The sequence below is a fragment of the Colletotrichum godetiae genome, assembly GCF_030913485.1.
Source record: "Colletotrichum godetiae strain CBS 193.32 chromosome Unknown BDP55scaffold_103, whole genome shotgun sequence".
Taxonomy (NCBI): Eukaryota; Fungi; Ascomycota; class Sordariomycetes; order Glomerellales; family Glomerellaceae; genus Colletotrichum; species Colletotrichum godetiae.
In genome coordinates this window covers 28,944-43,715 of record NW_026851351.1, presented here as the reverse complement: position 1 = coordinate 43,715, position 14,772 = coordinate 28,944, and the positions used below count along the sequence as shown (strand labels likewise).

General features: G+C 45.8%; 2 protein-coding genes across 2 annotated transcripts; both read left to right on the top strand.

The window, feature by feature from the left end:
* Positions 1-202: 202 nt before the first annotated feature.
* BDP55DRAFT_567904 (reducing type I polyketide synthase) lies at positions 203-8,046 on the top strand (the record flags this gene model as incomplete). Its single annotated transcript, XM_060570629.1, has 9 exons — positions 203-713; positions 771-848; positions 907-913; positions 966-5,531; positions 5,674-6,037; positions 6,097-6,434; positions 6,519-6,690; positions 6,782-7,090; positions 7,174-8,046. 9 exons carry the CDS (start codon positions 203-205, stop codon positions 8,044-8,046), a joined length of 7,218 nt encoding a protein of 2,405 aa, XP_060421889.1.
* An 803-nt stretch (positions 8,047-8,849) lies between these two features.
* BDP55DRAFT_721650 (uncharacterized protein) lies at positions 8,850-10,272 on the top strand. The gene is made up of 2 exons (XM_060578523.1): positions 8,850-9,171; positions 9,301-10,272. Exons 1-2 carry the CDS (start codon positions 8,980-8,982, stop codon positions 10,108-10,110), a joined length of 1,002 nt encoding a protein of 333 aa, XP_060421888.1. The 5' UTR covers positions 8,850-8,979; the 3' UTR covers positions 10,111-10,272.
* Positions 10,273-14,772: the final 4,500 nt, after the last annotated feature.

The following is a 14,772-nucleotide window of genomic DNA, read 5'->3' as shown; positions in this document are numbered from 1 at the left end:
GGCAATTCGAAAGGGCAGTTGATAGATAAATGTTTTATTTATAATAGTTCATTGACGAGTTGGCATTGCTTTTATTAAATGGCTTTCGTCGATGCTCTTTTTAGTTTCCCGGGAATCAAGATCATTCTGGGTCTAAGAAAACTCAGAAATACGTTTTCTTTCACAATTTCCCTTCCGCTCCGACAATTATCTTGCTAGCAAGATGAGTGATATTACGCCCCCGGAAGCGGATACTAGGTCCCAGTCGGATATCACGAGCGAATGTTCCAGCAAACTTGGTGTCGATGATGCAGTCCCTAACGACACACTAGGTGTCAATGAACACCCCACTCAAGCACCCATCGCCGTTGTTGGGATAGCCTGTCGCCTTCCTGGACACTGCAATTCGCCTCATGCCCTATGGAAATTTCTCGAGAAGGGCGGCATCGCTGAGAACACCCCGCCGGAGTCAAGATTCAATCTCTCGGGGCACTTCGATGAGCACAGGAGACCAAGGACAATGAATTCGCCAGGCGGCATGTTCATGGAGGACGTCAACCCTGAATTCTTCGATGGCCAGTTTTTCAACATCAGCAAGACCGACTGCATTGCAATGGATCCTCAGCAGAGGCAACTGCTCGAAGTTACCTACGAATGCCTTGAGAACAGTGGTGTTTCTCTCGAGATGGTGAGCGGTAAAAGTATTGGCTGCCTCGTCGGGGCCAATGCTGTAGGTGAGCTGTGAACCTTTTTCCCTGCCGTGGAAATTATCTTGCTTATTAGGATATCAGATTATGAGGCTATTCAGGCTCGGGATCCTGAAGACCGACCAGACTCGGCCACGATTGGAGTTGCTAGAGCTATCCTTAGTAATCGAATAAGCCACTTTCTAAATATCAAAGGACCTAGGTATGTTGGCCTCGGGAGACGAAATGTTGGAATCTTTCCTTCCGTACCTCACGAACTAATGCATGATGCCTGTGTAGCATGACGATCGACACTGCGTGTTCTGGAAGCCTGGTATCCGTTGATGTCGCTTGCCGTTATTTGAGCGCCAACCAGGCAGACGGGATGATCGTCGCTGGGGCTAACATGTGGATCAATCCCGAGCATAACGAAGAAATTGGCATGATGCGTGCTACTCAGTCGGCCTCGGGGAAATGTCACACTTTCGATGCCAAGGCAGACGGATATGTCAAGGCCGAAGCCATCAATGCCGTCTTCCTGAAGCGACTGGATGATGCTGTTCGTGATGGCGATCCGATCCGTGCTATCATCCGAGGAACCTCCACAAACAGCGCAGGTCGAACTCCAGGTCTTGCTAGCCCCAGTTCCGAGGCCCAAGCAGCTGCTATACGCGCAGCATATGCTAATGCTGGGATTTCCAAGTTCAGCGACACAGGATATCTCGAATGCCACGGAACCGGCACCCTTGCTGGAGATCCGGTCGAGGTAACTGGCGCTTCGGCTGTCTTTGCCGCACAACGAACCGAAGACCTCATAGTTGGCTCAATCAAGAGCAACATTGGCCATTCTGAGGCGGCTGCAGGTATCTCGGCCTTGATCAAAGCCATATTAGCCGTGGAGCGCGGATTGATCCCTGGCAATCCCACGTTTGTCGACCCCAACCCCAATATCGACTTCAAAGGCCTTCAAATCAAAGCCACGAAGGATCTGGTTCAATGGCCCTTGTCTGCAAAGCGTCGCGCCAGCGTGAACTCATTTGGCTTCGGCGGCGCCAATGCCCATGTCGTCCTGGACGCTGCCAACCACTCGCCCCATGTATCATCCTACATTCAAAATGTTGGAGATGACTTTTTTGACTTGGGAGACGACGAAGATATTTCTGATGTGAGACCACACCTTTTCGTCTTCTCAGCCAACGACGAGAAGTCCCTCAAAGACAGCGTAAAGAGTCTCGCGGGGCATTTGCTGAACCCTGGCGTGTCTGTGAACCTCAACGACTTAGCGTACACGCTCTCCGAGAGACGCAGCCGTCACTACTGCCGAGCGTTCGGTATTTCAAAGACTGCTAGTATCTCCCAGGAGTCTTTGGTCTTCGGGAAGAAGATGGCTTCCCCCAGACCGGCCTTCGTCTTTACCGGTCAGGGGGCACAATGGTCCGAGATGGGTCGTGATCTAGTCAAATTATTCCCTACCGCCAGACGCGTTCTGCAACACCTTGACACGACGCTCCAGAAACTGCCGTTACCTCCAACATGGTCAATTATTGAGGAGTTGACTGAACCTCGCGCACCAGAAATTCTGCGCCAACCGGAACTCTCTCAGCCACTCGTTACTGCACTCCAATTAGCCATCGTTCAGATCTTCAAGGAGTGGAATATCACCCCAATAAGCGTCGTGGGCCATTCGTCCGGCGAGATAGCCGCCGCAGCCGCCGCAGGGCTCATCACTTTCGAAGATGCCATCACGGTAGCCTTTTACCGTGGCCAAGCTGCAAAGGATTCCACTTTGCAGGCCCCGTTGGGGATGCTGGCTGTCGGCATAGGCGCCGATGAAGTCGCGCCGTACCTCGATGATGCCGCTAAGGGAGCTCAAATCGCATGTTATAACAGCCCGAACAGCTTGACACTTTCCGGTCCAGTTTCGGCTCTGAAGGGAATTGAAGAGCGTCTCAAAGAAGCCGGCCACTTTGCGAGGCTACTGCAGGTTGACCTTGCGTATCACTCTGAATACATGACTAACATCGGTGAGACCTACGAGAGCATTCTGCTAGGAAGGCAACTTCCAACTGCCACTCAACAGAAGCCGGAAACAGCTGTCAAGATGTTCTCTTCAGTCACCGGTCAGCTCTTGGACACCCTCCCTAACGCCGCCTACTGGAAGAGAAACATGGTACAGCCGGTGAGGTTCTCCCAGGCCGCCTCTTCTCTTCTCCAGGATCAGGACGCTGCGAACTTCATGATCGAGATTGGCCCGAGTAATGCTCTCTCTGGTCCTCTGTCCCAAATCAAGAAAGGAATCTCAGGGGATGCTTCGAGCTTCCAGTATGTCTCAGCCCTGAAAAGAGGCAACGATGCCGCGCTTCATCTATTCGACGTTGCGGGACGCTTGTTCCTTGCAGGAGGCTCTGTCGACATAAAGCAGGTCAACCATGACAACACTACTCCGAGACCAGCTTTCATCGTGGATTTGCCAAATTACTCATGGAACCACTCCACGAGCTACTGGCATGAACCACTAGCTAGCAAAGACTGGAGGTTCAAAAAGTTCATCAACCACGATCTGCTCGGCTCGAAGATGCTCGGAAGCCCTTGGCCATCTCCTATCTTCCAGAAGACGTTGAAACTGGCAGACATGCCCTGGCTGGAAGACCACAAACTGGGAAATCAGGTTGTGTTTCCGGGTGCGGGCTATGTTGCAATGGCCCTTGAGGCGGCGTATCAGACGGCGATGGTGACAGAATGGAAAGAAACTGCCCCCACTAAATACCGGTATCGTCTGAGAGATGTCAAGTTTTCTCGCGCAATGGTGCTTGAGCGGGATGTAGAATCACGATTTACACTCTCGCTCACACCTGTTCCTGGAACGACTCGTTCATGGTACGAATTCAGAGTATCCTCGCAGAGAGACTCGATCTGGACGGAGCACAGCACCGGCCTGATTCGCATCGAAGCCTCTTATCCAGACGAACCCAGTCCCAGCGCAGCAACGGAGCCGCTTCGCTTCCCAAAGCCGGCCAGCTCCTGGTACAAGGCGATGGCGGATGCGGGATACAACTTCGGCACCGCGTTCCAGAAGCATCTGGAAGTTGAGTCTACAACGGGGAAGAGAGAGTCCCGGTCACTTGTATCACTTGAGCCTCCCACATCTACCTACGGACAGTCTTTCTACCCAATGCATCCAGCTTGTATCGACGGTTGCTTCCAAACTGTCTCTCCGGCTCTTTGGGAAGGTGACAGAACCAGCGTTGGAGCTGTCCTTGTGCCCGCTGTGATCAATAGTCTCGTTATCACCGCTCGGCAGGAGCAGCCTGTGCAGGCAATCTCAGTCGCCTCCGCAAAGTACCTGGGCATTGGGCGGACGGATTCGCCTAGGAATTATGGTACGGACTGTTCTGTGTACGATCCAGCCACCGGGAATCTTCTGCTTGAGATGAAAGGTCTGCAGTTCGGCGAACTCGAGACAAGTGAGGAGGAGGTAGCAGGGCACACATTCACTCACCTGTCGTGGGATGTCGACATCTCAGCACTGATTCAGCAACCAGGCGAGAAACTCTTGGAGTTCCTCAATGCAGAGATTCGGGGCACACCAGCTGAAGGAAAGGACGATGAAGGGGGCGTCGAATTTCAGCCCAGGGATGTCGTCGCTCAGCGCATCCTCGACCTCATTGCGCACAAGCAGCCAGTGATCAATGTTCTGGAGCTGAACCTAGAACCGTCCGATAACACGAGTCTATGGCTTCAAGCGACTTCCCAACACAGCAGGGCGATGAGAGCAGCCAACGCCAGGTACCATCTCACTTCAACAGACTCCAATACTCTTGTGAACATGCAAGAGCAATTTTCGTCACCCAGTTCAAGTCAGACATTTGGCTTGATTGACAGGTCAAAGCCTATTCTGATTGCAGACGATTGTCAGTTTGAGGTTGCCATCATTAAGTCCTCGCCGTCTGTCAGCTACAACGATCTACGGAGCTACATAGACAGCGTTCTCGCGTCGATGACGCCTGGCGGATATCTTGTTTTCGTCCAGGATGAAAGCGCCATCTCAGCTGATCAGATTCAAGATCTTTTTGGTGACAAGACTGCCCAGTTGCAGACGCTCAGACATGATGTCTGTCTTGGAAAAGTGGCCTCTCCGAGTGTGGGTGGCTACTTTACAGGTTCAAAGCCAATAAGCCACGTTAGTCTCACCAACAACACTGGCAGCCAAGTCTCTGAGGACATTTGCCGCCTTCTGAGAGGCAGGTGGAATATACAGAGGTCTGTTGATCCTGGGAAAGACATCGCCCCCGGCCAAGCCGTGCTGGTCACAGATGAAGTCGTCCAGTCCGTTATGGACTCCCTTGATGATTCTCAGTGGCAGCTCTTGCAACACCTCATTCAAACTGAATGCAACATACTGTGGGTTACAACGGGCGCACAGCTCAGTGTCACCGATCCCACTAAGGCAGCTATCAACGGCTTTTTCCGCGTCCTGAGAGCCGAAGAACCGCGGCTACGACTGGTCACCTTGGATGTTGAAGACACCGACGTAGCTTCAGTGGCCGAGCGCGTCAATGCTTGCCTCGCGCTGCTAGACCAGGGTATTGAAGCAGAGCGGCTTGACAGCGAGTATGTGGAGCGTCAGGGAGTGCTGCAAATCAGTCGAGTGGTTCCGAACGAGGAACTCACGCAGCTCCAAAGCGATGAGATCAGTGATTTCAAGACTGAAACGGTTGAGCTGCATACCAGTGAGTCTTGCATCCGGCTCCGGGCTGAGAGGCTTGGCAATGTGGACGCGATTCATTATGGTGAGTTGTCTGCCGACTCCCTCCCGTTACGAGACGGCCACATTGAGGTGGAGCTTTACGCAGCAGGCATGAACTAGTAAGTATTCAGATGCTTCCACTCCCCAACACAGTCCTGGCATGTTCTTCTTCCAAGTGGGCATAGGGCCTACTCATGCTTGAACTTGACACTGTCAACGCGGTGGCTATGGCTCAATACTGACTACGGGTCAACTCTATAGTAAAGACGTCGTGGTGACCATGGGAATTGTGCCCGGAAATGAGCATACTCTTGGCGGCGAGGGTAGTGGTATAGTCACCAGAGTCGCTAGGGACGTAACATCATTTGAGCCCGGGCAGCGAGTTGTTGTTTTTGATAAGGGAACGTTTGCGAACCGGATCCAGACAACCCCCGGACGAGCGCACAGAATTCCCGATTGGATGTCTTTTGAAGAAGCGTCCACTCTGTCAGCAGTGTATCTCACGTCTATCTACTCGCTGTTCGACATGGCAAACCTCGTCTCGGGGCAACGAGTTCTCGTACACTCCGCGGCCGGCGGTGTCGGAATCGCATCTATTCAGCTGTGTCAGTATGCTGGTGCCGAGGTAAGTAAAGATATCCAGCCATCTTGATCGTTTGCTCATACCTGACACTTATTTCATAGCTGTTTGTCACGGTTGGGACAGAAGAGAAACGAGAGTATCTCAAGACGACATTCGGTATCACGGATGATCACATTTTCTCATCACGAACAGCAGAGTTCGCGAGACAGATCTTGGCGGCTACTTCTGGCCGCGGAGTCGATATCATCCTTAACTCCCTTACGGGTGACCTTCTTGATGAGTCTTGGCGCATCCTTGCTGATGGTGGAACTTTGGTTGAGATCGGAAAGAAAGACATACTTGATCGCAACAGTCTTTCCATGGAGCCGTTCGATAGGAACATCTCTTTCAGGGCGGTCGATATGTCCCACGAGAGAGCTCCGGATCATCTTGTGTCCAGGTAAGGAAGACTCAGCCCCAAGAGAAGATTTATTTCTTCCAGTAAGAAAGAGGCACAATAACAGGTGATTTTTCTTTTCGGCAGGCTTATGACCAAATTATTCGAGCTCGTGAACGAGGGTCACGTCCGACCAATCGCTCCGATCCATCGATTCTCTTTCTCAGACGTTCCTTCTGCTATCCGCTTTTTGAGGGCTGGAAAGCACATTGGGAAGGTCGTCATCTCTGACGGGCCAACTGGTGAACCCACGGTTCAGGTATGTACAGTCTTCGTGGTTCCATCCACCGCTACCAGACGGTGGCTGCTATATTCGATGTTTGTACACTCCATGCTGACTACGTCTCTAGGTCCGGCGAGCTCCGAAGGCGATCACGTTCCGAAATGACCGTTGCTACTTGATCGTCGGCGGCCTGAAGGGACTTTGCGGGTCTCTGGCTGTGTATCTAGCCAAGAGCGGAACAAAGCACCTTGCTGTCATTTCTCGGAGTGGGCATTGCGACGAGAAGTCCCGTGGAGTCATTGAAGAGATCAAAGCCCTGGGGAGCGACATAGATTGCCTCACAGCAGATGTAGCGATCGCAGGCGATGTGGAACGAGCTTTCCGCTCAACACAGCTCCCTATTGCCGGCGTCATCCAGGGAGCTATGGTTCTTAGAGTATGTCAAATCCCTCTTGTCTCTTATCAGAGAAATTCTTGAGCAGGGGTGGAAGTAAAAGCTAACGCGACTGACGTTTGTAGGATCGGACGTTCTCCTCAATGACAATCGACGAGTATCACGCAGCGTTGGCTTGCAAGATTCGCGGAACTTGGAATTTGCACAATGCCGCTGAAAAATTAGGCCTGGAGCTTGATTTCTTCACCATGCTCTCCAGTATCTCAGGCGTGGTGGGCCAAAAGGGCCAGGCCAATTATGCGGCCGGCAACGCATTCCTGGACTCCTTCGCTAGCTACCGCCAGCAAAGGGGCCAGCCGGCCGTCTCGGTCGACTTGGGCGTTATTGAAGACGTTGGCTACATCCACGAGAAAGACGGTATGCAGCAGAAGCTCGATACGAGCATATGGACTGGAATCAACGAGCGACTTCTGCGCAAAATAGTATACCTCTCAATTCTGCAGCAGCAGCAGCAGCAGGCCGGGCTCGTCGGTCCGAGCGCAGCGTCATCGGCTCAGATGATTACGGGCATACCAGTGCCCCAGCCCGAGAGATCGCAATTACTCCCAGATGCCCGCTTCGCCGCGCTGTTTTCTCGCAGCGGTAACGGCGGCGGAGGGGCGGGCGTCAAGGATGACTCGGGCTCCAAGGATGTGCAGGCGTTGCTGATCCTTCTCCGCTCCGGTGGCGCCGACCTTGCGGCTCAGGTGGCCGCGACGGTGAATGTTGTCGGCCAGTGCGTCATGCGGGTCTTGAGGTTGTCGGAGCCGATGGAGACCAGTCGGCCATTGTCCGTGTACGGGATCGATTCGCTGGCAGCTGTTGAGATGCGGAACTGGATTCGGGCGGAGCTCGGCGCGCTGGTGACGACGTTGGACATCATAAACGCAACGTCGCTGGATGCGCTCTGCAAAAAGATTGTATTGAAACTGACGGCGACCTCTATCGCTGAAGCTTAGATTTCTTATTAAATAACAGATTTCTATTCACGTATTGACGAAGTGAGATGAAGATAGTAAAGTTGGAAATGTGTCGACATGCATTGCGAGTTTGAAGTTCTCAAACAAATCACCATCATTAGCAGCAGGGTCCTTATACGAATATTCCATGAAATGTTGGTCGTGGCTGGAATGACATCGCCGGGGACTTTGGTTTAGAATCAGAGACAGCTCAGAACATGCACACAAATCATCAAAATTACCAGTCTACGACTCCACATAGTAAGGCGAGCACTCAATAAGGTAGTCATCCCAGTGTCGTTCTGACCACCCTCGCATGGCTTCTTGCAGTCTTAATGTTCATGAACTCATGCAAAATTGCATAATATTCCTCTTCTCCTCTAGCATTCCGCTCGAACTTCCAGCAAAACGTCATCATCCGACGTGTACAGCTCCCTCGCTTTGCACATCTCCCTGATGATGAAAGATTATGTCCAGTGCCACAATGATACTATCCTCATCCGTAGGGTGCTCAAAAAAGCATGAGTGCAAACGAACTGAATACGAGCGCAGAAAACGGGAATAGGCCCGGTACCTGATGAGAAATCCGCCCAAACTCCGCTCGGAGTTGGGGGGTTGGTTCGACCAAGCTTATCTTATGCGTGGTGTAGCTGCAGGATACCATGCAATGCAAGGTAAGCATGACATGTAGGCTCCCTTTTCCGCTCCCAACACATTGACTGGGCTTCCTCACATGTAAGGCTAACTACAAAGCCATTGCATGGCCGAGACGCGTTTATTCAAATTCAGCAAATGCGGCGCGGGTAATATTTTACCACAACATAAAGAGTCTGGAAGGCCCTTCAATTTCTCTACATTATTCCGCGGCTTCTGTTCAAATTACACGACAACATAAACGACGCTGAAACACCACCACATACACCGGTGGCTGCCATGTCGCTCGCTTCTGTGCGCAACATGCGCTCGCAATGGTTTCCCCCGAGACCGAGCTTCACCGAGCATCAAGCCCCGTCACAAATCGGCCGCGTTTTCATCGTCACGGGTGGCAATGCGGGTGTCGGCTACGAGCTTGTCAGAATCCTCTACACTACCGGCGCCACTATTTACATGGCGTCGAGATCAAAAGTCAGTTTAACCTTATTTATATGTGCATTGGAAACAGTGATCCTCCTTCTCCACTTGGCCCGTCTAATAAATGTTACCATCATTCACTCCTAACTCCAGCGCTGACCATTCGACTCGTTCAATAAGTAGGAACGAGCAGAGAAGGCCATTGAAGCAATCACGAGCGCCGCCCCAGCCCCCAAAACCCCCGGCCACATCAAAGTCCTCCCTCTTGACCTCAACGACCTCGAAAGCGTAAAGGAAGCCGCCGCGTCCTTCGCTCAGCAAGAATCAAAATTAGACGTCCTATGGAACAATGCCGGAACTGGCGCACTAGGCGTCGAGGTTGGTGCGCGGACAAAACAGGGCTTTGAAGCTATGGTTGGCATGCATTGTATCGCAGCGCAGCTCTTTACGCAGCTGTTGATTCCCCAACTCCGTGCAGCCGTCACCACCGCTCCACGCGGTTCGGTTCGCGTCGTGTGGACCTCCAGCTTCCTGGGCGACGCATCGTCGCCCACCAACGGTATCGATTTCAGCACTCTTGAAAAGGGCACTTCGGATCGTACCAGGAACTACGCCGTATCGAAAATCGGTAACTGGGTGCTGGGCCGCGAGATGGCTACCCGCTATCCTGACATCGTTTCCGTGACGCAAAATCCTGGGAACCTCAAGGCTGGCTCGTACGCTGGGACGCCCACCTTAGCTATGTTCTTTATTAACCCCTTACTCCACGACCCTAAGTTTGGCGGATATACGGAGCTCTTCGCGGGCCTGTCGCCCGAGGTTTCTCTCGAGAATAACGGCGCATACGTTATCCCTTGGGGACGCATTCGCTCAGACTCGGACTGCCCAAGGAAGGATATTATTAATGCGTTGAAGCCTGAAGCCGATGGCGGTTTAGGGTACACTGCGAAGTTTTGGGACTGGTGTGAGGAACAGTGGAGGCCATTTGCCTGAGTTGCCTAGGCTGCTTCACTGTCTAATGCATGTAGTATAGATGGAGCCAATTTGGTGGCATTCCTGATTGCTTCGAGTTAGTTCTACTTTCCACTTGTTAGAGAATGCGTATGTCGCGGCGCGATGTTCATACTGAAACGTAGATATACTGAATAAAGCTGCAATTTCTATTTAAACTTCCCTTGCTTCTTTGGATACTAGTTTGGGAGAAAATAAATGCTACGATCAACTGTCTTCTTTCTAATGCTCTAGAATATAGCTCTCGTAACCCACCCTTATATTTTAAAGGTCGCACCTACTTAAAGCTAAAAAGATATATAAGACTAGGTATTTACTAATCGCCACCGACTTAGTATTACGGCTAGCTAGTTGTAGTAAGTATGTTTATAGAAGTTAAGGCTACGATACTAAATAAATAATATATTGTAGTTATAGATAGTTTCCCTAAAGCTATATTTATAAGTCGTAAAATAAGTAAAGCTTTAATAATTAATTATAGTTTTATTAAAAAGGTTCTTAATAAAGATAATTAAAAATAATTATAAAATTTAATATTAAATTAATTATTAAAGAAGTTATAAAAAGTCTATCCTTAAGCCCGGCTTAAATTTATTTTATATATAACGTATATAATAAGCGAGTGGGCCAGACAAGCGAGTGGGCTACTTAACTACGACTATATGATATAAAGGTGTAAATATTAATAACTGCTTTATTTATTTAATCTAAAATATTTAGAGTCCTCTTCTTTAGATATTTCCTTATTGAATTAATATGTTCGTATATTATGATTAGTGTTCCTGTAGACGCTATATCGTTATTAGCCCGTCTTAATCCTCGGTTAGTAACTATTATTTTAGTGTGTTTCCTCCTTTATCTAGGCTATAGCCTCTCTTTACGACTAAAGGTCCTCTCCCTTAGCTATAGTAAGACTTCTTCCTTATTAAAGACGGTTTTTCTTAGCTCTCTAGCGTCGATTAAGTAGGTTATTCTCTTTTTAAAGGATCTAGTTTTTAGATCTTAATAAAGCGATCTAGTATATAAACCTACGAGCCCTTTTAGATAGATACTCTATAGTTTTAATAATTGAAGTTAGGGAGCTATTTTGATAATAAGCGATTTTATTCTTAATAAGTTATGACTATAAAGACGCCTCGGTTAGGTTATTTAGTATTTAAGAAGTCTATACCGGGGGTATTATTGGGAGGGATCCTAGAGGTATCGGAGTATATAACTTCACGTTAAGCTTTAAAAGTATACTCTCTATATTTAAAAGTATAAGCCCTACCCCTCTAAATCCTCCCTAGATGTTTTTCTTAGTTATCGTTTGCGTAAAAGCCCTGTGAAATGCCGGGAAGAAGTCCTCTTTAGTAATATATATATTGTCCCGACGTATTTTATCCTTAATTTCTTAACTATATGCCATTTTAAAAGGCCTAAAATATCTAATATTTAAGGGCTGGAGTAGATAAGATAAATAAGCCGGTATATATAGAGTAATAATATTATTCTTTTTATAAAAAAGCTTAAAATCTATAGAGTAATAATTTTTGTATCTGTTGATAATGAGGAGGCGATATTGACCTTTTTTATGCGGTCTTGTATGCTGTTTAAAGTACCGAGCTTAATTTAGGCCTTTTTTATTTATTATTTATTTAGTTTTAAACGTTATAATAACCTAATTATATAGGAGACTAGATTCTGTATACTAAGTAGAGAGGTAATACTGGCCTATAACGATGATATATGGCGGAATATTATAACCTGACGAACTAATAGCCTGAATAACTATAACCTATTTACAATTACTAGGCTATATTATTTTTGTATTTAAACGCCTTTTGGTATTAGTTATGACTATACCGGTTGAGATCTAGCTTATTATAAAGCTAGTTTTATTAAAGTTATAGATATTTAAGTTTATAATACTATACTTTACGATTATGTTCGCTATAAATAAGAACTATACGTTTATTACAACTGGATTTTTATATTAGGCCCTTTTGTAGTCGTACTTGTGAAAATGACGTGTTTATAATTATAGTTATTGCTTTACAAAGTTCGAAGCCTATCGCTTCCTAATATAGGGCGCATCACGATTTACGAATAATTGATTTGCTATTTCTTTAATATTACGAAGATGGGGAGGAAAAGATCTGGTATCTAGGTCGAGAATATACTTAATTAGCTTTTTCTTTTTTAGCAGCGTTAAATTCCGTAAGTTGGGTATATTATTACGTTGTAATAACGTTCCTTTTAATCTGCGGCCTAAGGTAACGTGACTGATGTTATAGATCTTTGCTGCGGCCCGAATATTAAGGTTTCGGTCTTTTTGGATAGCCTGAACTGCTAAGTTTAATTGAGTATTTTTGATATGTACTGTTATTGTTTTTGATGGAGAAATGTGTGTTATGATGATGTAGGTGGCACTATGGCGGTTGGGTGGCCCACTCGCTTGTCTGGCCCACTTGCTTATTATGTACGTTAAGTTCTATATATGTTACGGCTAGGCTAATTGTAATAAGTATATTAATAAAAGTTAAGGCTGTAAGGGCTAAATAAATAGTATAGTAGTTATGGATAGCTTCCCTAAAGCTATATTTATAAGTCGTAAAATAAATAAGGCTTTAGTAATTAATTATAGTTTTATTAAAAGGTATTCTTAATAAAGATAGCTAAAAGCGATCGTAAGATCTAATATTAAATTAATTACTGAAGAAGCTATGGAAGTCTATTCTTGGGCTCGGCTTAAGTCTATACTATATATAAGTCTCGTTCTTAAATATATCCTTTATCCGTATATCTACTTAACGGGCTCTATATTCTGAATATACGGGCTTTATATTATAAAAGGACGGGATCTGTATTTTTAGTATACGGATCCCTTTATCTCTTATTATTACGTAACTTAATCTATAGTTTTTCCGTTCTATTGGGGTGATGTATATATTCCGTTTATCTATATATATATAGTCGTATTATAGCCACTATAAGGCCGCGGGGCAGGCCCTAGTCTTAGTTATATATGTTAGGTCGTAATATTAGGTCTCCCTTCTAAAGGTCTAGTCCCGTAGACCTATAAATAAGTATTTATAGCCTAGGTTAGGGTCCGTCAAGTTTGCTTATTGCAATGTACTAATACGATATTAGGTCGTATTAAAAAACATTCTTCGAAAAATACTATTTTAAAACTTTGCTTAGCTTATAACGACGTATTTAATCGTTTTGGTTTTAACGACGTTATGCCTTATATTCGATATTTTCGTATTAAGCGCCCGTACCGAATAGCTAACGGCGTAAAGACATACTAAGGTTATAAAAACCTAAAGCGTCCTTGCGACGGTCTTATTATTGCGTCGAGTCGTAAGTATATTATTTCTATCTATCGTAACCCTTTTTTATTAATATTTTTTTTTAATGCGATGGCTAAGTAATTAGCGTTAAAAATAGGAAGAGAAGGAGGAAGAAGCTAGTAATGCTTTACTCGATCTTTATAAAAAGCTAGTTCGGATATAATCTAAGGTCTCTAAGGTAGCAGGTCGCCTTGCTTGCATTTGGGCGATTTGTAAGAAGGTAAAGGAGAGGCATATAGAGACTTTTTCTTATAGTATATAGGAGTTAGAGGAGGAAAATAATATCCTTCTTATATTAAATACTTATAAGCGGTGGGTCGTAAGTGACCTCTAGGCTATTAGCGTTCCTAACGATATTAATTGGTCTTCTTTTAGGATTAGCGATAAGTTTACGTCTTTAGGACCGTCAGTACCGTCTTCTAGTAATCCTTAAGAAGTTGTTAGGAATTCTAGAGGTTTATAATAGGTTCTTATATATTTTCCTCGTATCTATAGTATTTCTATTTAATTAGGAACTTTTGTATTCCGTTCTTAATTCTATTGTCGATGATTCGTTCGATTTCGTATTCTAGTTCGTTAGGTTCCACGATAATATAGTCCTTTATATATAAACCCTTAGGTGCTAATTCGAGAAGTGAAATATAAAAGACTGGATAATATTTTATTATATTTAGGAGTCTCAATTTATAATTGATTAGTGAGACTTTCTAGATGATTTCGAAAGGTCTAAGTTTTTTATAGTTTAATTTGTCGCTTAATCGTTTTGTTTTAATATTGCGGCGAAGGAGATAGGTACTATCCCCCTCTTTTAAGGTTAGTCCTCTAATCCTTGATTTATCCGCATTTTTCTTTATATATTAGTATATAAACTCGAGGTTTAAAGATACCTTCTTTTAGAGTTCTTTAAGTTTCGCTATGTCTATTACTACTTTTATAGCCTATAGTCCTTGTCGTGCTTCTTTATATACTATTGGCTACTAAGTAGAATAGGGATTCTTATGTGCTTTTACCAACTACATTATTATATATAAATTAGGCTATTGGTAATAATATTACCTAATTATTTTAATCGTAGTTTATATAATAATGGAGGTATATTTCGAGAATCTAGTTGATTTTTTCTATCTGACTATCGGTTTATAGATAGAAGGCGGTTAATAGTTTATGATTTGTACTAAGTTACGTAATTAGGGATCTCTAAAACTTTAAGATAAATAGAGAGCCTCTATTAGAAATTACTTCCTTTAGCGTACCGTAGTTAATAATAACGTTTTTAAGGAATATATACGTTAATTCTTTAGCGCTACTA